Source organism: Phasianus colchicus, chromosome 5, assembly GCF_987193195.1.
Source record: "Phasianus colchicus chromosome 5, bPhaCol1.hap1.1, whole genome shotgun sequence".
Taxonomy (NCBI): domain Eukaryota; kingdom Metazoa; phylum Chordata; class Aves; order Galliformes; family Phasianidae; genus Phasianus; species Phasianus colchicus.
In genome coordinates this window covers 49,522,660-49,545,887 of record NC_143440.1, presented here as the reverse complement: position 1 = coordinate 49,545,887, position 23,228 = coordinate 49,522,660, and the positions used below count along the sequence as shown (strand labels likewise).

At 36.1% G+C, this 23,228-nt stretch overlaps 1 protein-coding gene across 8 annotated transcripts in view; it reads right to left on the bottom strand.

Moving 5' to 3' along the window:
- Positions 1 to 23,228, bottom strand: part of EML1 (EMAP like 1) — a 119,089-nt gene that overhangs the window by 28,797 nt on the left and 67,064 nt on the right. For 5 of the 8 annotated variants that reach the window (XM_090141601.1, XM_090141597.1, XM_090141598.1 and 2 more), the window contains exons 2-6: positions 22,605 to 22,787; positions 15,822 to 15,954; positions 7,318 to 7,452; positions 3,839 to 3,867; positions 2,433 to 2,459 (exon numbers count right to left, since the gene is read on the bottom strand). In XM_090141601.1, coding sequence (XP_089997727.1) covers positions 2,433 to 2,459; positions 3,839 to 3,867; positions 7,318 to 7,452; positions 15,822 to 15,954; positions 22,605 to 22,787 — 507 coding nt within the window. Of the gene's footprint in view, positions 1 to 2,432; positions 2,460 to 3,838; positions 3,868 to 7,317; positions 7,453 to 10,359; positions 10,411 to 14,118; positions 14,125 to 15,821; positions 15,955 to 22,604; positions 22,788 to 23,228 lie in introns of all 8 variants that reach the window. The other 3 variants (XM_090141603.1, XM_090141602.1, XM_031593008.2) reach the window with 3 other exon arrangements.

Here is a 23,228-nt window from a genome sequence, read left to right as displayed (position 1 = left end):
AAAAATAATTTGTTGAATTCAGAAGAAATATTTTTGGGGAGGAGAAGGAGGGATTAATAACAGATCTGGAAGTACTGACTTGGGGACTTCATGGGGCTTATAAAACTAGGAGATCTGGCAAATGCCATGAAGGTCTGACTAGGACTTTTGGGAACTGGCAAGGCCAAAGTGGGTGTCCTGTGAACTTCTGGTGAAGTTTGTCCACGTTCAGAACGTGCTGGCTCTTGCTGCTCCATCGGCAGATCAAGGAATTCAGCCTTGTTCTCATGCGAATCAAGCAGTTTTGGAGTCAGTGACATCTGTAGAGTTACTAGACAGAATAATCGTGGGCACAGAGGAAGTGGAAGGGCAAAAGTAACAAAATCATGTAAATAGAAAAAAAATTAACACTTTAGGACTCTTAAAATCACGCTATGAATTGCTAAGTATCATTACAAGTATACTACTATGTTTTAGTTTGAAAATTAAGGCTTTATTTTAATTGGAAATGCATACATCAGAAATTTCAATTAAATGAATAAAAATTATAGGTTGAACAAAAATATTATAGCTATGTTGTATTACCTACATACATGTGTATTTTGCCTTTAGACTGATTCATTTGGGAAAGATCACAGTAAAGTTACAGCTGGGGCTCTCTAAAATCCCCTAACGTATAGAATTCACAGATACAATGAAAACAATGAAATATAACGAGAACAACAAAACAATATTAAAACAAACAAACAAAACACCAAAACAAGAGAATAATAAAAGTGACAGATGGCTGGAGTTCAAGAAGCCTGTTAAGAAGTGCCAGAATACTGGAATTGATATTAAAAATCTACTCTGATAGATCTGTATGGGAAAATAAAGAGGGTAGAGCATTAAATAGCAGAGCGTTACAGCACTATTTGTATGCGCATGCAGCATCTATTTAATGAGCTTCAAACACAAGCCAATGCTACTGATACTAGTGCACTGGAATTTAATAGATTTTCAGCAGTGACAAGTCTGGATTGTGCTTATCAAAGGCTGTGAATGGATGAAAGTTTAATTCACCAAGCTGATTTTCTCACTTAAAACAGCATGGGACTTGCATCACAAAACTTGCATTTAAGCATTTATGGTGGAACTGCCCACATTTGACCTAGTCACTCAAAACTCCTTTTTAGAGTAAACAGGAAGAAGCAGGTACTTTTACAGGAATTAATCAGACTTTAAAGCATGTGTCCAAGGCCAAAGTATATATATTATATCTCTAGTATGTCTCTCTCTCTCTCTAACTGTAAACAGGAATTTAGGATGACTAGGCAAGGCAGAGTACTATAAATTTATTTAGAAGTTTTGGTAATATTAATTTTACAAGTACTGATTTTTGTTAGTAATACAAGTATATTATCTACGTAGTCCCCTTTCCTTCTATTTTTCTTAACTAAATCTTTAAGACAGCACAGTTCTGTATGCAAAGATAGTTGTAAGGACAGACAATAAAACTACAAGGACAGATCAGCAGTGAAACTTCTAAACAAATGTATCTTTTACATCTGTAATACTGTAAATTTAAAACTCTTGTTGAAAATAACTGTAAAAGTTAATAGCTACTGAATTGAAATTAGAAGACGTGAGTGCTAGTACGATCACCAAAGAGGATTACTACTGATTGCATAAAACTGTACGATTACACAGAAGTAGAAACCCTGTAAAAGATTTTGCCTTGAGCATAAACATTTTTAAAATGAAATTTTACATTTGTTGCACAGGTGAAAGATGCTGATTAGTGGAAAAACTGTTAGGAATAAGCTATCTCTAAAAGCAAGACAAATCTGTGATTATATCACAGACATAAACATGCATCAAAAATGTGCATATTTACACTGCAATTTAGCTGCAACTTTAGAAAACACTATGGCATGTTTACCAAATATAACTCTGCATTATGACATTGAGCAAAAAGCACTGAGAAAATTAGTTGTAGGCCTAAGTCTGCTTATTTAGCATCCAGAAAAATCTAACTAAATTCTACTCAATATGAAAAAGCAAAGGGAAAAAACCAAGGCTTCTATCATTGTGTTAGACTACCAGCAAAACAGCCAGAGGGGCAAATCTATATGAATTTCAGCAGAAGTGCAGAACACCATTTCAAACACAGTGAACATCCACATGTTGCCATATAGCTCTCTCAACATATTTTTTTTTTCTATTTCAAATTCTCCTGAAAAATCCGTGACTCAATTATAACCCATTACTATTTTTACAGTGCACCTGCAGGTTATAATTCAGTAGATTGAATAATAGATGGAATAATATTTTTGTTCTACTCAAAAGAACCAGAAAAGTTTTAACGCTGCAAAATGCATGCAAGTAACAAAACTGCAGTTTATACGTAAAGCTTTTATCACGCTGGCACTATTTTGCTTCGAGAGCTATGAGGTTTTGGAAGTGAAGCCTACCTTTGCAGTGTGTCACACGGCGTTTCCCTTGTGGTTACAGAGACAGAGACAGAAGGGCTAGATAAAGATGTGTTCCAGTATAACAGCCTCACTATACACCTGCTCTACAGGCTGTCCAGGGGCACTCTGCTGGAAGCTACCTCGCTTCCCGACAAAACCTGAGCCATGTGCTGTTCAGCAGGTGGGGTCATTACAGTCAAAACTGCTTTCTTTCACCTAGAAGCACTGTTCAGTCCCTTTATCTTTCAAAAAGATTTAAGCTTTACTATGCAACTACATGCTAGCAGTAACTAAAATATAGAGTATAACTTTCTTAGAAATAATTTCAGTAAGAATTTTGCCCAGGCAAGGAAGATAGAAGCGGTATAACATGTTCAATTAGCAACATTTATCTACGAGGGAAGTGCTACAACAAAAACTATTCCAAACGCCTTTTCTTCTCTTGCACCACGTAAGCAATGTTATGCAAGAACTGCAAACTCTGTGCAAATCCTTAAGACTTCTTTTTTCTGAAACAACTGTTTTCAGGAAAGAAACGTAGATTGTGATTGTATTGTCACAATGTATTTAAATACTCAATTCTATATATTCTTAAATTCAAAACAGGTAAGCACACTAAATCTTGAAGAATGGCATAAGAGCTTCGTTGGATGCTTATCTATGCATTTGGTAAACTAGGGATTTTCTTGTTCAGCTTAATATAAGCTTACTGTTACACAACTATAAACAGCAAGTACATGAAAAAATTGATAAAAGAGCCATTTTCTCCCTTCCTTATTCTATTGTAATGAAGGATTTATTTTAAATCTTTGTGTTTTTCCAGGACAAAAATTACTTAGTTATAGTATTCAGTTTCTTCATCAAGGACAAGGAATGGCTCTTGCACTAATACACCATATATTGCTTTTGAAATCTTGTAATAAAGATAATACACAAGGAAAAAAATATGACTTAAATTCGAGATAGATCTCCAAAACCATAGCTTCAATACACCTTCTTCATTTGTAATCTGACAAATTGTATTACAAGGCATTGGGATAGATATGGAATTCTTTAAAGAGATCAAGTACAGCTGATAACTAAATTAATGCATCGTAACTGGAATGTAGTAATACTTCAATCAACAAAACTTCAATATTGCCCCAAAGTAAAGAAATATTTGAGGTAAGATGACATTGCCTTTTTCTTCGTCTCCTTACAAAGAATCCTAACTAAAATAAACCAATAAAAAGTAGAGCAAACTGCTCAATTTTTTTTTTTTTGTAAAAACCATATCTACATACATTATCAGTATAGCCTATAAGTATCACGCTTAAAATCCCAACACCAGTTCCTGAATATTCGCAGATAAAATCTATTAGGTTATCACAATTTTTAAATGTTTTAAAATGGTAAAAAGTTCCTACCTGCACTGAACATTGGCTCCTTGGGTTTGCTGTGAAAATAATGAAGAAATTTGTATTTTAAAAAGCTCAAAGTATCCACATAAAGCTGTTGATGCAATAGAAAATTAAATGTATTTCTAAAGAAGTAATGATAGAATTCAATTATTTGCAGTGTGAATCTCGAAGCAGACAAAATTATAAATGGTATTCATGATGGTTCCTTAATGACAAATATTAACACCTTTTTTTTTTTTTTTCTTTTTAAACATTCATTTCCCTTTGTATTCTTACAAATACAGATTTTCTACTACTACCAGATCCTCCCCTCCTGCAGCATTAGTTGTAGGAGAACAAGGAAATTGGCCTAGAGCAATTGCCTCAAGTTTTGGTTTGCAGCCAATTAAATTTGTTATCCTAAAAAGACCTACAGATATCGTTAAAACATTCTCAAATGCAACATCTCTTTGTATACGTGGAGGGAGCTACTGTATATGTAGGTATTCGCTTCGTGGCTTTGCTCTCTCTGAAGTTAAGGATAAAATAAAATTTGAATAGTGCTTTCCCAAAGAGTTTACATAGAAGATGGGACTGCCCAATTGGTTCCTGACGAACTGCGCTATTCAGTGAAACCCAGAAAACACATATCCATCATTATTAAAGCACCTTCTTCCCAGTGCAGCAGGCAGAAGACAAGTTAAATCAGCTTGCCTTTTTGTCTTGAGAAAACTATCTGGGAAAAAGTGAGGGAAAAATACATAAATACATGTGGATAAAGAAGAGGCAGAAAAGATGAGTTGCTCTCTGGATAGTACTACTCTGCTACCCTGATCAGAAAGAAGGAATCTCAAGAAATAACAGTTGTTTTGTTTTCTTTACCCTTCATCGCTATGTAATTAATCTTGAGGGAGCTGTTTCTAATGAAACAGAAGGGTCATTAAGCTCTATTAAGCAGTTATCTCTTTCTCAGGTCTATATTCTTCATACTCAGTAAATTTCTGAAACATCAGGTTACTACAGTATAGTTCCTAGTGATCCCAAAAGAGTTGAAAACTCTGCAACTTCAGTGGAGAGAAGTGGAGAGATGCATGAAAAGGATGAAAGTATCCACAGAGCTTTGAAATGCAATATCCACAACAGATCCAAAACTGCAGTTGGAAGATAAAGAGAAACTAAACTGGTTGCATACTTGCACAGGATTTTTTCTAAGCATGAAAGATTCCCCTCTCTCCCCAAATGAAAATGAAGCCACAACAAACTATTTGAATATTTTTCCTCTTCCTTTGATTTGACTCTGCTGTATTAAAATAATAGATTTATCTAATAATTGAACCAACCAACGAATTCTTTGAGTCCCACCTGGTACAGCAGCTTCTAATAATACCAGCCTGGATATTAATCATGCAAAAAAATTCTTGCACCACTCTAGCCAACAGAGCCAATCTAAATAAGTACCATGATGCATTACCATTTTTAACACCAACATTAAATTAAATTCTTATGAGTGAAGATATTTATAGTAAATAAGATCTTTATGGGATGCAGCATTAGTCAGAAATGCTACGTTTCTAGAGACAAGACCTCCCCAGTTCTGAATTGTCCATGCTGACTTATACAAGTTAATGTGGAGGGCTGATTCATTACAGTAATAAAGCAAACCATGTGTACTTCCTAATTATAAAAAATCCTAACCAGACACAGAGCTTTGACTGCTCCTTTTCTTTTTTCACGATCTTGAATCATTTCCTACTTACCTAAATCTTAACAAGGACTTACCTTTTGCTCAGTGTGATAGTGAACTGGGAAACCTCAGGCTACTGTCCTCACTTCCTCATCCTTTATTATTAAAGCTTCTTAAAACATCTTTCTAAAGCAATATGATGTTGCGTAATGGCTACAACTGTACGTAAAAGTATGTTGAAAAAAAGTAATTTCAAAGTTGCCTTTTTAGATTTCTGACATGCATTCTGCTTTAAGCCTCATCTAGAGACCAGAAATAACATGAGAAATGAGAAGGCTGTGAGTAGTTCAGTAATGCTCTCTTCTTCATTCTTACACACACATAGTTAGCTTTAGGAGGACAGCTTTAGCTCCTGGCATACAGAATCATGCTTCCTTTTCTTCTCGTCCCATGACTCTTGCTCTATGTTCTGCACAGTTGCCTGCCTTCAGCAGCAATTATGAGGAAGACTTTACCCAGATTCTTCCACAGGATAAAGACACTCTTCAATGAGGTAAGAGCTGTGGCTCTGAACATCCACAGGCTGCATGTGATATAGGAAATCAGGCCTTTTATCTCCTGGGAAAACTCTCTAACCACACAATTATTGCTCTAACAGCAGCATCAACCACACTAGCTCCACCTAATGCTATCTAACATGGGCTCTTAATTACTTCCTTAGGAAATTTCATTTAAATAATGCATTCCATATATTATTTACATATTGCATTACTTGTTTACAGGACCACTATGTAGCTGCTAGAAGCTGTATCTTTTCTTCTTTGAAATAATCAAAAAATTAATATTTTCATCTGGTTTCTTTAGTAGCTTTAATATAAAACCAATTTCAGATAAATTGCACCTTATGCAGGTATCAAGTAAAGAGGGATAGCTTCAAAACAAAACCAGTAGTAATTTAATCACCCACATTTAGGCTGCTGCCTATTAGTTCACAACAACCTCAGTCAACCTCCACATTGAGGGAAGATGCCAAATAAGAAGTTTTAAAATCATAGAATATCCCAAGTTGGAAGGGACCCATAAGGATCATTGAGTTCAACAAGAAGTTTTGTGCCCTACCATTGTCTCACCAGCAATCCAGTGACTCTTATAAAGGCATTCGTGCACAGACAGAACAGGTGAATTACATTATTATGTAATCTTCATCAACACTGTGTTTCTCTTGCCATATCATCTGAGAAACTCAAAACTATCATCAACACCTCTTTGCACATAGGGAACTGTAGCAGGACAGAGATCAGGTATAATGGCCATGGCCAAAATCTGTCTAGGAAATACAGGAAAGAATCAATTGACCAAAACATTGGTTTCACCACAAACAATAAATCACCTATATCTTCAAGATGTCCTATTCTGAAACTCTTGGAAAAGACATTTTCCTTTTGTTACTGTCCACAAAACAGAGAAGCAGCATCAAGATGCACAGAGATACAAATCACTTTATTCTGCTTCTTTGGATAGTGCCTGCACACTATTTCTCCATTTCTCATTCATCTGACTTAAACTGAGTCAGTTATTACTCATAGATCAGCTAGGTATCATTCCACATGTGTGAGGTGTTGAGAAATCATCTAAATTCAAAAAAAAAAAAGATCTGCAGTTTTCTAAAATATGTATTTTTGACCAACCGGTGGAGCTTTTTTTTTTTTTTAAAACACAAACAAATTCTAATATTTGCTGAATTGAAAAAACAAATTTCATGTTAGGGCAAAAAGCAAAAAAAAAAAAAAAAAAATCAAGATGGCCATTCAAGAAACACTACCTTTCACTGTTCTTTTTACCACTGGATGAGCTGCTGGTGGATCCAGTGCGGTTGCGACTCCCTTTGGAATCTCCATAGCTTTCCCTCCGGCCTCCTGGGGACACACGCTCAGCAGAGCTGGTTCTCTTCACAGTACTAATAAAAAAAGGGAGTAAGCTTAACAGCAGAACTAATAGAAGTACACACCTAATGACAAACATGTCTGAGAAACGTATCAAGTAGAAAGCTGGCCATAAAAATAACAACATTATTTTAAATCAGAAAACAATTTGTTAAAGATCTTATGTAAGACTTTCGCTGAGTACCTGTTGCAACAGAGATTAACATATTTTCCTGGCCCAATTATAAAGAAGGGTCACGCTAACATCAGACATCTGTAACACCTACTTTCCACATCACCTCCCAGATCTTTGAACAACATCCCACACTTTAGAATTCTCTCAAAAAGAAAGGAGGAACTCAAAGAAAGCAACACCAACAGACTACAGAAAACATCAAAAATAGGTCAAAATTTAAGCACTAGCAAGCTAACCAGCATCTTTGTTCAAAATCAATTACACTGTGGTTCAAAATTAGTTTTAACACACTCCAAAGAAAAATTATGAAAAATGTAAGCTAGCTCTCCATTCATTTGTCAAAAATATATGCTTCTACATTACATGTACAAATAGATTACATTCCCTGCCCCCGATAAGGGGTTTCTCAGAGGCTTAAGCTTCTATCACTTTTCAACTATTCCTTTGGCAAAGATGGCTGTAAGGAAGGTCCTGCATGACTTTCAGACAGCCAGCTCTCACTGACAGAACCATGAGGCACGACAGCAGCAGTATAACAGATCATGTAACATAGGTGACAAACTACTATGGTTTTCCATTAGCTCAAACCACTTTTCTCTAAATCAATGCTTCCTAGAGGCAAGGGGAGTAGGTGGCAAGTGAGCTGGCCTAGGTCTCTCACTTTACTCCTTTCCCTGGGATGCAGAGCAGGGCTGGCAGCAGGAATCATTTCCACAGCACCAGCTGGACAGGACTTGGTGCTGGCACCTCCTTTCTCCCAACTCAGTCCTCTGCTTGCTTTACCCTCTCCAAAGAAAAGAGGAGGGACATCTATGCACCTTTCCCCAAATCCTATCTATGTTCTGTCCCTCCATATAAACATTTTGGCTTTTTCTGCTCCTGCCTTCCAGGTCCCAGTCTCATTCCAGTCAGTCCCTTTGCCAACCCCAGCCCTGTTACCTTTTACACTCCAGAGTGCCCTCCTTACCATGAGGCTCAATTCAGGCATCACCATGGACTATTCCAGGCCTCCTCATCAACTTCTAAAAACCACTCCTACCATATTACCTCAGTCAGCTTCTCAGACTGCCCCACTTCACACATAGTGTCAAAAATAGAAGCATCGATTCTTCATAAGTAAAGGAAGCAAAGCAGACTTTTCTGTGTGGTCAAAACACAAAACTGGATTGATCTGAGCTCAAGTCACTGCAAAGACGACATTTTTCTGAGAGGAAGCTCCATGCATTCAGGGCAGAGCAGATACATCGTGTGATGCATCTCAGGTGGCTTGACAAAAATCTTTCTGGAATATGCAGTGGTAGTGCAGATATTCAATGCCGTGTTTTTGTATTAAAAACGAGCACCATTCAAAGGATTAAGCTGAAACAAAAATGTTTCTGTGGAGAGAGTGATGTAAGAGAACAAGCAGAATGCTAAGTTGCACGCAGGGACAGACTGAAATAATGCATGGGAGAAGCAAAAGGCAGTGAAAATTCAATTCTGTTGTCACTTAAGGCATCACTGTTTCCTAAGCTAGTCAAGCACTCCCCAAGTCTTCTCAATGCCAAATGCATGGAAAAAAAAATTCCTTCCATATATTTAATAATATACTACAAACATTTAACAGTTCTCTGTCTTATTAACATCATTCCATATAATATTACTCTAGGCTAACATAAAGCAGCCCTGGTACTGAAAAGTTTTACTCCATGTAAAGTATCTTTATCAGCATGTGCCCTTTCACTAGATTTTATTACCACAAAACATCAGCTCTGTGTGATTTTGTAGTATCAAACTCTTATTTTGACATGTTCTCTTTAACCAGAAAAAGAAGACAATGTCAGCCAATACTGAAATTAAATGAAGGAAATCACCAAATTATGCTAACGTTAGAAAAACTTAGCAGCTATGGAAGCAATTTTAAACTAATTTAATATTGCTTGGGGTTTTTATTTTTACAGTTATCAACATTCAAAAGATGAATGGATGGATAAAAAAAATGAAGAGGCCTAAAGCTTAGAAGTGCAATGATATCTTTTTACTGATGAAGCCTCATATCAGTATAAAAACTTCTTTTACCACAATAGAAGAATAAAATTCTTTTAAGTTATTTTAGATTCATTAGTGCTTAAACTAACTAGCCAAACTACCTTCTGGCAAATTTTAAACTTCCACCAACAGCAAAAGCCAAGTGAGATATATTAGCAAATGATCAGAAAAAGAGGATTACAGCAAGATATTTTAATTCCATTGCATTAACTCAATTATGGCATATACACATTTTGGTTTCTTCAGTGTTTAACATCAGTATGGCTACAGCAGATATATGGACACCTGAGGAAGAATTTAAAATGATAGGAAATATTCATTTAACTTACAAGACTGTAAGAACATGGCTGGATTCCAGAATTAGGCTTCCACATTAGTGATATGAAAGGAGAACTTTTTAATTAAAAGGTAATATTTGTTAACACCATTTTTAAGCTTAAGAAAGGAATGAGAGTTAATGAAATATAGTAAAAGTGATATTAGCATAAGAGAATGGAGGTAACATATCAGAAATCATCACTGGATGAGTAATGCATTTATCAGCAATAAGAAGTTTTAAATGAACTTATGAAAGTGTTAAAAATGGGAATCATAATTACAGTTAAGTTCTACAGTGTTAATGCTGCCACTAAAACAGCCACTTTCTATGTGTTGCATCAGAATAGGAAGGAAAAGCAATTGAGCTTCAATGCTACAAAGCTAATTAAGAATCCCTCACCTTAGAGCAGGCTTTTTCAGTTTGCATGCATTGAGAAGATTCACAGACCTGCTTAATCCACATTGAGAGGTGCATAAACAAAGCAGAATAAAAAGTGAATGCAACAATAAAACATGGAAAAGACATTTAAAACAAGCTTCCATTAAAAGACATCATTGCATGCATTTAAGATATGAGGTCACGTGAAAGAATAAACAACAGCAAATTATTGGCTCTGGTGTCTGATCATTTCAAACCATACATTTAAGTACACCAATGTATCTTTGAATGACAAAGTCTTAGCAATGCTCCAAATACACTGAATGTTTCTAAAGCTACTGAGAAAAACATAGAAAAAGAAAATCAAAGAGGCTAAGGAAACAGACAGATGATCCAGCTAGGAGACAGAAGACTATTAAGAAAGCAACAATAAATACAAGAAAATAAATCTCCATACATATATACACACATCACTGCATAGCATGTATGTCTTACATGCTTGCATCATTGAATTGCAGTGAGCAAATCTGAATAAAAAAATATATATAATCAAATTTCTGGGAAGAAACACATGAAAGCTCTTACAATAAAATACATTAAAGTAGCGTACAGTGGTGAAACTAATAATACTAGTATTTTGAAACTTGTCTAGCACTTCTTCTGACTCTCATTTAAATCAATTAGAATGAATTTGAGAATAATATATGACTTTAATTTCATTATGCCTTTGAGCAAAGCACACTAATAACTTTAATAGTTAGAGATACAGTGAAGTAGTGTAATGGCTTTGCCTCTTGAAGTTTAGTGGATAGGCTTTTTATATTTATATTCTTTTTATTTAAAAACAGTTTTTTTTGAGAGTCGAGCATTAAATAGGAGACTAAACTGAAGGTTTGACACAGAGTTTTCGTGTGCTAGTTGCAAACCATTGTTGCCCCCAGAACAGAATGTAGAACATTAATTCCAGGAGACCGAACAATTTCCTAGGGGCCATGTGTTTAGAGTTCAGAAGAACAGGAATTCATCTTATTAAAGTATTTTATTCTCCCTACAAACAAAGCTTTTTATGCTTTCTTTGTTCCAACTTCTTCCTTTTGATCTCAGTTGTCAGAGTTTTGCAGCATTGTAGTACTTTACAATCTGCTCAAGAACAAAGAATGACTGATTGGCTCTTTCTAAAAGAGAAAGTATATGCTAGCCTACAGTCCGCAGCAGCATCCCCACTGGGAAAGGTACCGACTGCATTCTCCTCCCTTATATTTTCTTTTCCCCTTCAACTATTGGAAACAAAGCTATCCTAGATGAGTCACAAAAACCTAGATTTTAATAGGGAACTCAAAACATTACTACTGTGTGGACACATTCCAAAGGCAAATTTAGTGTTAAGCAATGAACTTCAAGCCACACTGCTTCTGAAAGGAAGAGTGCTGGGGGAAGGGAAAGTTCTGTTCATGATAGAAAAAGCTCATCTTACACTGAACAAAACTTTCAAATAATTACTCTATGTATAAAGTTCAAAGAATAAAGATCAGTACACACACACAAAACTAGTAATCAGTGTAGCTTAATTCCTGACTTCCACAGCTTAAGAGTAGTGAACACATTAAATTTAAAAAAAAAATAAAAATCAAAGTCCCTAAGACAAGGAACAAGGAAGACTTGCAAACACTTTACGAAGACAAGCAATTCTTGATTATGTTTCAGGTGATTACCCAGCCCATCTCAAACTCACTTCAGTTTCACATCAGCCAGCTTGCACCTGGTAGCCATGCAGCACATGCTGGCACTGGATAAGAACTTTTGGTTCTAATATCACCAGCATCATCATTTTCATTTTTATTTTAAGTCTTAATTAATGCATTAATTATTACCACATTTTTACCATCTGATTGACCTGTGTTGTATTTGTGCTTTTGCTCTATTCAGGTTATTTCATTCCTGCCTTAGCTTAGATAGTTGAGTTTTGGTATACGAAATCTAAATGCCAAAGGGGGGCTGGTGCCCTCAATTCTAAATAGAAGTCAGAGTCAGTTGAGGTTACTCAATGCCTTAACAGATTTGGTTCTAATTAACACATTAGGCCATAACAACCTACTGTTATCCAGAAATAAACACTTTAGGTATGGAAAACTAATATGCATAAAGGTTAGATGATTTGCATAAGGTCATTCAGAGAACGTGGCAGAATTTGAATAAAAGTCTGTTAGTTCCACCCTTTCAGCCTCTTTTTTTTTTTTTCCCCATCATCTCCAGTGTTGTATTCCTGCCACAAGTAGTCATTTCCATTTCAAATATTAAAAGGGAAATCAGAAAAACGTAGTGAACTCTGAACTGCATCTCCTTGGTAATCTAGCAAGAAGGAGGAGCACTATGCTAATCTGTGGGTTCAAATGAGTTAACCAACACATACAAATGAGGTTGTGTTTGTAGACATGTCAATAAGCACATCTATTTCTAAGCAATAGAATGTATGGATGCACATTTGATCCCCGCAGAGATCATTTGTGTATGTTTATACAGATAGGCATTACGTGCTGTTTTAACTGGCTATGATATACTTCCTAACCAAATATTTCAAACCAGAATTTACTTCTTTTTAATCCCCTTTTCATAACAGTGTTGAGTGAAACATCTGGGAAAGACTCCATTAACCTTGATGTTTGCCTCTTTTGAAAATATGTTCACAAGAAGAAAAAGATGTTATTTTCCTGTTATAGTAATCCTAGCAGATGTTTGTAATTTACAGCAGCAAACTGAAGGTTTAAAACAAGACTCAGATAGAAAGCTGCTATTCCTTTTTATTACTAATTTTCTTTCACTTTTCAAATTTTGAAACATTAATATTTTTCTTTCTGCACCCATAATTGCATATATATACAAATATATATACTCAATATATATATATATATTCAAGCTGAAAATAAGCTTTAAAAACATCTATCACTTCATATTTATTGTTAAAACACAACTGTTTATCAGAAACCAGAACTTTAAAAGTTCCTTTAAGTTATTTAAAACTACACACCATTTACAAACTGCTCAATGCTCATTAAAACTTCTTATCACAGACAACTTCTATCTCCTGAGAAAAGAAAGCTATTTGACCTTGCTGCTACATTCTCCATGTTGCACCCCCCCATTCTCACTGGGATTTGGAACTGCATGATCTTCTAGGTCCCTTCCAACCTAAGCCATTCTACAATTCGACTTTTACACATACTCACAGCTCTCAAATGTAAAATGGTCCATTATAAATGCAAAGGATGAATGAATTCACATTAATGAGCTTATCTACTTGACTATTGGCAAGTCAGCTACTTAGAGCAGTTAAGATATTATATTCACCTTTGAATACTGAATATTTTGTGCGTGCTATATTGTGAAAACACAAAATCCCTTAAGTTATTTTAAAGTTCATTTTCAAAAACAGTAGAGAATAATTTACTAAAAGGTTTCTACAGTAATTCATTGGTAAGGAGTTTAACACTCTACTTCCTTTCCCTCAAAGTATATATCCAGGCAAGACAAAAATGCCTTAATAAAAAAATAAATGAATTAATTTTGCGTGCTAAATTGAATCAGTACAGCATACTAGAGTGTTAAAGGGAATAGGAATTCCACAGCACATGGATTAATAACTTTTCTCAGGACTGAAATAATCCCACATTTCCTAAATGTAAGGAATCTGTAACAAGCTTCTGACTATAACAGCAGAACTGCATATATGTATTTCTTTCCTAAAACTGGATATACATTTTCATGTTGTATATTTAAAACAGCTTCAGCCTAGCTCCTTTAGCAAAGGGAAAGGATAAAGCACAATAAAATGATGTTAAAATCCTTATCCCATTGAAGACTTCAACTCACAGATGAGCCAAGGCTGTTATACAATACTCACTCCCTAAGGATTCTCCATAAGGACTTTCCCACAAGCACTGAGGGTATCCAGACAGTGAGTGAGGTGAGAAGACTGCAGGATGCCATTTATCTCAAGGATGTATAGAGCCATGACATTGCCCCACAGGCCACAGAATGATCTTCACCTACATCTGACTCCATGCTGAAGGAGGAAGTCCTGTGTTGAACCTTGGATAGCAAATGCGCAGAATCATGAGTCCCACCCTACGTACACAAGGGAAGCCTGCCAATACTTGGGCTTACTTTTTTTTTCTTTTTTAAAATCAATGCCACTTAAAACTCTGCATTCAATTCATAAGAATAAATTTAGGAAAATTAAGAAGTAATCTGTACATTTCCTTAAAATTCACGATACACAAAATAGCACTCCTTTTAAAACACAAATCAATTTTCTCTTTAAAAGTCACATTCTTCCATCCACTTGCAAAAATTCTGATAACATATTTCTGATAATGGATACATTCACATTGTATTTACCTTTCTTCTCTTATCTATGGCAAACTTGCCAAAGCCTGCAGCTGCAGTAAGGCCCATTTCATAGGAGCCCAGTTCTATCTGTGTGACACTGAAACAAACAATGTTTTCTAATCTTAATTCTGCATAGAATAGCTTCTCTGCAATAACAAAATTTGGAGTTTTCTGAAAACCAGTGGTCCTTGAATCAGTAACAGAGCAGAATACACTTAGTTAACATCTCTCCCTAAGAAGAGACCTTTTACAAAAGAAGCTTCAAACCATAGCACGTTAATACCCTCAATTTGCACAACTTGCCTTCCTCAGACCTTACAGCATCGTCTCTACAAAAAGCTGAGGATGACACACAAACAAAGAAATGTAAAAAAAACAACAACCCCATTAGATATAATACATGTGTATATTTTAACAGGTAAACACTACAGCAAAGCAGCAGCACAAGAACTGTCACATTTAACTTGAACTTGGCCCCACCCAATCAGTTGCATTTCTTATAACCTAGGAGTATAATCAGCATATGTGTAACCTACAAAACGATACACAACTGAAATTGAGACATATCTTTCTAATCATTAACAGTAATAGTAAGGTATCTTAGGTATCTAAAGCTAGGTATTCTCATTTGCATAAGTGTGCTAGATCCAATTTTCCTCCTTGAGATACTTGTAGCATCTCTAAGATAACTTACAAAACCACCAAAGTAACATACTGATTTGTAATGATAACAGTTTCTCTATAGACTGTATGTTTTCTTCTTACTATTAGAAAATCCTTGCCTTACTTTTTGTGTCATGTTACAAAACAACACAGTAAAAATGCTTTATTCTGTGTTAGGCTGCAGCAACAAGAAAGTAACAAATTAGTAGATTAAGCATTGTGTGTTCTTTCAGTATTCAGGGTAATAACCTTAATTATGATTAATTAGACCTAATGAGTTTAAAATCTCCTATAATGAACTCCATTTCTTTTCATTCTGAGTTAAGTATTTAGACTATTTCTTTGAAAGTAAGAAAAACCACATAAGGGATCTTCTTCAAGCTTCTAAATATTTCCTCAATTTAATAATTACAATGTTTCCAAGGGAGGCATACCTTTTTGCTGCTGGTGATACAGTTTCTTTTCTGGTTCCTGATGGAGAAGGTAAAGAGCCACTTGGTTTCTTTGGTAACACAGTTCCATTATTAACAGTAGTCCTTAAAGGCAGTGTTTGTACCAGCGGTCTTGCTGCAAAAGAAGCAGAGGATTAAATCATTGTTTACATATTCATTCTTTTTTCTCCAGTGAACCAAAAAGTATTTTTAAATACCTGTAACGTACTCTTTTTTTTTCCCCTCACTATTGCTGAAGTTATGTATGTGGATGTGGGTTTTTAAGATGATTTTTAAATATTTTCTTATTCATAATCGTATCTGCACATGGCTTAAGAACACAGTTCCACAGCCTGTGCCATCTATAAAATCCTGTTCTAGCTCAGTGAGCTTACAGGTAGGCACAAAGACAGCAGCTGCCACCATAAGCAATCCTGCTATTGCCCACCTGGATGATATTCTGAAGAGTGCTAGAAATAAAGGTAAGCCACAATTCCAGAAACCCCTGGTCTTTATCATTCAACATTCTTCTAAGTTTTCCACAAGCAAATAATCTGTTAATAAACGCTTATTCTCCAGCTACACACATCTGACTTCTTTTCAAGACTGTAGGCTCCTCTTACAAAGAGGAATTTTATCCATCAATCAGAAAAAGCTATTGAAATAATTAAAACAGTGGATTTCATCAGCTGACGTTATCTAGCTGCAGTCTGATCATGTTGGCTCAAAAAAGTGTTATACATAAACTCTAATTACTTGTACAATTACTGAAGAGTTCCATTCCAGTGCATTAGAAATTAGTTGCAAAAACAAAAAGCGGTTAAAACTGCAAGCAGTGAGTACTTACATGAAAACTTACATTACAAAGCAAACCTTGGAAACATAGACACAAGCACGTCAGTGTTCTCTGCACAGCAGGGGAAGAAAACTAAAGCTCTATATATCACCTGAAATTTGACATCACTTCATATTACAAGCCATCTTTGTGAAGATGCCAAAAGTCTCTAGGTTCAGAATACCCAAGAGAAAGTAGGAGCCCATAAGTCACTCAAGACAAACAAGAGAAAAATCTGGCATCATCTCAAAGCCCAAGGAAAACAGCTGTGAAATACTCCAGGAAAAAAAATGCTCAGGATAAATAATCTAAAAACATTAAAAAACCCTAACAATTGCAGTCAGACATAGATTACAATATGCTTGCATCTTATTGTAGCATAGATTGTAAGCACATATTGACTTGTTCATATAGTTCTCATATACTGAAGAAAAAAGAGTGAAAGCCTGTGACTTGAGGAGATTGCATCAGTAAATAAGATTTACTTGTGAATGCAAGTTTCAAGATAGTCTCTACTTGTTTGACATGTACTGAAGCAGTTAATTGTGTTACAATATATAGCTGTTTGTTACACATTCACCATTTATTTATTATATACTTCCCATCAGGAAACAGTGAAGAAATAAAGCTTGTTTGGCTGAGATGATTGAAGGATGACATGAAAACAAGTCAACAAAGAAATAAAGAAAAACTCTAGGCTCCCTAAAGATAAGACACATTGGGATTGATGGGTATAAACAGTACCATTCTTACCAAGGTTAAAAAGAGCAAGAGCACTCTGATACTATGGACAGCTTTAAGGAAATGTGAAACAAGACTTGAATGAACTCATGGTGCCTTCCAGCCCTGTTTTCATGACCTATTTTAACATGCTAAAGCTGTCTTTAGAACTGTATTGATTTTTCACTGTGCTAGAGTTAATTTTGTTCATAGCCACTTCCATAGCTCTATGTTTTGGGTTTGTGACCAAAACAGTGTTGACAGCACACTGATATTTAAGCTGCTGCAGAGCAGCGCTTACACAAAGCCAAGGACATTTCAGCTTCTCATGCTGCCCTCCCAGCCATGAACTGGGGCTGCACCAGGAGCTGGAAGAGGACACAGCTAGGAGAGCTGACCCAGACAGGTCAAAGAAGTACTCCATATCATATGGCATCATGCTCAGCAATAAGAGCTGAAGGAGAGAAGGAGGAAAGGAAGAACATTCCAAACACTGGCTTCTGTCTTCCCAAGCCATCATTATGCATGATGAGTTCTGTTTTCCAAACAGATGAACATCTGGCTGCCAATGGAAAGTAGTGAATCCATTCCTTGTTTTGCTTTATTGGCATGCATAGCTTTGCTCCACCTACCCAACTGTGCTTATCTCAGCCCAGGAGCTTTTGCTTTTCCAGTTCTCTCCCCTGTCCCATTAGGGAAGAATGAGCATTTGTGGCGAACTCCACTGCCTGCCAGGGTCAACCCACAATAAGTGGCACCACAAAACAGCTGAAACCTACTGTACTTCAGCTTCTCACAGTTAAGGAAGCAGATACTATGATCCTATTTACTTCTACAGTATTTCACTCCATGTTTCCTAGCCAATTGCTGAAATGTACTAACATAATAAGCATGCATTAATGCATAATAACTAACTTACAAAACAGATTCTGTTGTTCATTATAGAATCAGATGGCTACAGCTCAGCAGTTATACACTTGTTTCCTGACACAATCTCTGTAGCTCACAAAACTTTCATGAAGCTTTGAGATCACAAGTTAGAATAATAACTGAAGTTAAACAAATGATTAAAATACTTTTTCTTTATTGTTATATAAAAATAACTGCTAAAGGGAAACTGAAGTGAGTTCCAACTAGCATTGGTTTATTCTTTTGACCCTATGAAATTGAAACTGGCAGGAACCAGCAACAATCCTTCTAACTTTTGATAGTCAAAGGTTTTTGCTCTAAATCCAAACCAAACTGAGACTCCACTTTTCTAGAGCTGGAGATTTAAAGATTGAGCCCCCATGAGCAAGTACCGTTGAAAGCAACAACACAAAATTCTTATACAGCATACAGAAAAGCTACAAATTATTTACTTATTCCACTACTTATTCTGGAGCTATTTAGTTTTATTTACAAAGCTATTTCACACCAGTGGTAATTAACGCAACAGTCAAACAACTACAGACACATCATTAACTGTTAGAAGCAGTGGATGTCAGTAACTTAAACACACTCAGATTACTATGCTTTGTCAGTAACATTTATTTGGGAAGTTCTGTTGCTTCAAGGTCTTACCTGTGGTAGCAGCACTGACATGTTTACCAGCCTCAGCAGCAGCTTTTTTAATCATACTCTGATCTATGGATTAATAGGGCCATTAAGTTTACAAACAAACCAATAATTACAAAAGGAAAGAATAACAAATAAGAGTAGAACAAAGGCAGGAAGCATACTGAACTCCACAAAGTAGCTGAATTAAATAAGGAAGGAAAAAAGCCACACTGGTGAAGGAGCTTCACAAACAAAAGATTAGCAGTTCTGTGTCTGTAACATATGCTGCTTTTAAGCTGCCTAGCTCAAGATTACAACAAGAAGGTGCACAGAGACTGAAAACAAGCTCCAGATTTTCCGCATTACTATTTGCTAGCCTTTCACTTGAAATCTTTTAGCCAATTTCACTTATGAAGTACTCAGAAAATTGAGTTCTCTGTGTCATGAACTTTATTTCAGACTTTAAACAGAACACTGGGGATCCAATTTCTGTTTCAAGGGTAAGAGCCTTCCCACAGTTCACACACACTTTAATCAAAGGCCACAGAGGAAACAAACGAAAGATCACATAGTATGTTTCAAACAACAGTGGATGAGATTTTGATGACACTTTGTGAGATCAATTTCCACTTTTTAAAATTGTAAATGTAGAATCAGTCATTAAATAATCAATAAAAAGAGATCAAGTGCCACTCAGCCCACGTGATGACACAAGAAGCCACAGTCCCAGTTTCCATGCCATGCCCAAACAGGGTCCGCAGGAGGCCACTGAAATGCTTTTCTGAATTACAGTATTGAAATGGAACTCGGTCTTCTGGGCTGTCTTTTAGCTGTGCCTACTACAGAAAAAATAGGCTATCGTGGAAATGCATCATACTTGACATAACAGCTGGAAGAAACAATCAGGATACTTCAAATTCAGTTTCATGTAATAAAATGTTAAATAAGGCTGACCATACAATGATGGTACAACTGGCGTATAATAAAATTAAAGAAATTGAGTGGATTTAGTTAGCAATTATCAAGATTAATTTCAGTAATTTGTATGATGGCTTTTATACAGCCCTATTTACATTACCACATGTAAGGCTTGTTATAGTGTAATTTCACATCCAGAGAAGTATTTACACCACAAACACATTAAAAAAATAAGCCATAAAAGGGCAGAAATATCAGCTTATAAAAGTTTCTTTTGAAGGTACATTAACTATGGCTTTGACTTTCTGCCATAAGTAAGAAAACATTTCCTGATTTAGAACTCAATTGTTCACAAAATCCATGAAAATCTGGCTCTGTATTTTACTAAGCAAAGTCAGCAGGCAAGAATTGATCTGGTTACAATTCAGAAATAGTAATTAAAGTTTATTTCCTTCACACACCAGATAAGATCTATTTTGAAAGCAACATAAAGCCACTTCATCTCTTGTACTACCACATATTGTGGAACATTTTGTTCTAGTGGGAATTATCAGAAACATTCAACTTTTTTTTTCCAGTAAGACAAACAAATTCAAAATGAGGAGATACAACACAAAGGAAAGATAATAGGAGAACAAGATCATGGACATATACTGCATATTCTATCCAACAAACAGCATCATCTACAATGAAGTATTCTGGTTCTGGAATTCTGTATATTTCCCCCTTCCCATTAAACAAACTCAAGATCTCAGTTCAGAAAACCAAATAGTTTTTACATATTCTGTTAAATCAATGACTAAAAGTAAATATTCATCACAAATATATAGCAAATGTCAAACAATTTCTAGCTCCCCTGAAAAGGTATGAATACATAATTAAACAAGACCCTTCAACATAAATTAAAAGTTTAATTTGTATTAACACATGCCAGGACCCCCCAAAAGAAACAGATTTCATAATTTAAACAGTAGAAAGACCATGAGCATCTCCTGTTAATGGATACCAAAAATGCCTTTGCCTCATGAGGGAATATGAGTTTGTGTAGCATGCTTTGCTCTGATGTGGACCAAAGATTCAAGTGCAAACCTGTTTGTGCACTGGCTGTTTCTGCTACAGAAAGGCCAAAGGAACAATGGAACCTTATGGGATCCCATCCATGTCCCAGACATAATGGTAATGTTAAATGGTAATGATGTGGTAAGCTGCTACCTTTCTTCCAAAGGGGAAGAGCTCTGCAGATCCATTTATACCAAGGGTTTGTAAATGTACCTTGTGCAGCAGGCCCTGCAGGCCTGCTGACATCCAGGATTTGGTGCTTTTGGGAGGTTTTCAGCAAGAATATTGGATTAAAAATCCTCAAAGGAATCTAAACCATGTTCTGTCTTTTTTCCTCCCTCTACTCTGCCCTTATGAGGGCCCACTTGGAGTACTGTGTCCAGGCCCAGAGCCCGCAGTACAGGAAGGATGCGGGAGCAGAGGAGGGCCACAAAGATGATGCAAGGGCTGGAGAACGTCTCCTATGAAGAAAAGTTGAGGGAGTTGGGTTTGTTTAGCCTGGAAAAGGGAAGGCTTCAGGGAAACTCCATTGCAGCCTTCCAGTGCTTGAAGGGAGCTTGCAAACAGAAGGGGGGGGCCATGGTTTGATACTAATAGGACAAGGAGGAATGGTTTCAAACTAAAAGAAGGGAGAATTAGATTGTGATGTTCAGAAGAAATTTTTTACTCAAAGGGCGTGAGGTGCTGGAACAGGCTGCCCAGAGAGGCTGTGGATGCTACATCCTTGGAGGCATTCAAAGTCCAGTTGAATGGGGCCCTGGGCAGACTGATCTGGTGGGAGGCAACTCTACATATGATGGGGGTTGGAACTAGATCTTTAAGATCCATTCCAACTTAAGCTATTCTATTATTCTATGAAGTCTGTTATACACAGACTTTCTACATCTAGATTGTTGTCACTCTTATTCCCAGGACCACCCAAAAATATTTGCTAAAAATTCCCACTAAGCTTCAAATGAGCATTTTCCTATGCTTTTACACACACACACACACGAGATGACATCACATACATCAGTGGGGTTCTAGTAAGCCTTTGCTACAGTGAAGTGCTGCATATCCCACTCAAGCTTTTCTGATGTACACACAAATCAACCTGTTATTGTAGGAAATGACCAGGTGAGAACACTCTGCAACGTTTGCCTAACACAGTATATTGAAGAGTGGCAATCATATCTGAAATCTTGATCTGTTATTCTGTAACTGATTCAGGCACTAAAGGTGGCTGTACTTTTCCTTTGAACCTGGGCAACTAGTGTAGCAACATCTTGCCAGTCAGATGACCCTTGAGCTAACTCAAAGTTCTAGTTACGCCTACACTATTTTTAACTGAAGTAAAATCATATTTTGTTTAAATTTGAATTGTTTTTTCCCCCCAGTCAAAAAAACTTAGGAATTTCACAAATAGAATATGCAACATTCAATACTAGTTATTACGAAACATTCGCCAAAGACTTTATAAATTAATTTTAATAAGTCAGGAAGCCGTAGCAATATGGAAACACTTCACTGGTTCATAAGGACTTTAGAAGTCTTACAGGTTTAACAATTTAGACTTGTACATGTTTTTTGTTTTTTTTTTTGATAGGTCAGATTTCCAACTTTTTGAGTTTCAAGTTGTTGACTTTGACCACTTCAAAAATCTAAAGAATAAACTAGTACACACAAAACATTCTTTGAACTGAACTACCCATTTTATGTATATCTTAAATGCCAACCTTTGGTAGGTCCTTTCTTGTTTTGCATGGCCTGTTGTTCCTCTGTGATATTCAAGCGTCGAACCACATCAGCAAGGGCAGATTTTAGCAGCTGGATGTCATCTTCTTGCATCTGGACGCGTTGCTCCAGAGAGGCAATGCGATCCGTTACCTCCATACTGCTTGCAGCAGAGGCACTGTCATCTATGCAAAGGAGCAGGAAAAAAAAAACTGTATTACCTACAATGTATAACCATAAAAGAATAGCTTGGACAAATGCCTGGTGGTGAGGTTTTTACTCAGATCTGATGATCTCTTGAGGAAGAAAGCTTTTAAGTGACCAAAAGGCAGAGATATGAATTCTGTAATAAGAGTCAGAAAGAAGTGTGGTAAGTAAGGTTGGTTTCTAGATTACTTGCTGTTAATCCCACTATCAGTTATCCATGTGTACCAAACTGGAGTTTGGAACAATCACCATCCAATATTCTACTTCATACAACTTTCAGGTATTGGCAGTCATTTAGAGAAATGATAATGAGTTACAACTTTTTATATTTTGTATACCCTTCTAGATTTTTCTTTCCCATAAGTGATAAAACCTATCTATTAGACACATAAGCAACAGATAGACTCAATTTTACAAGC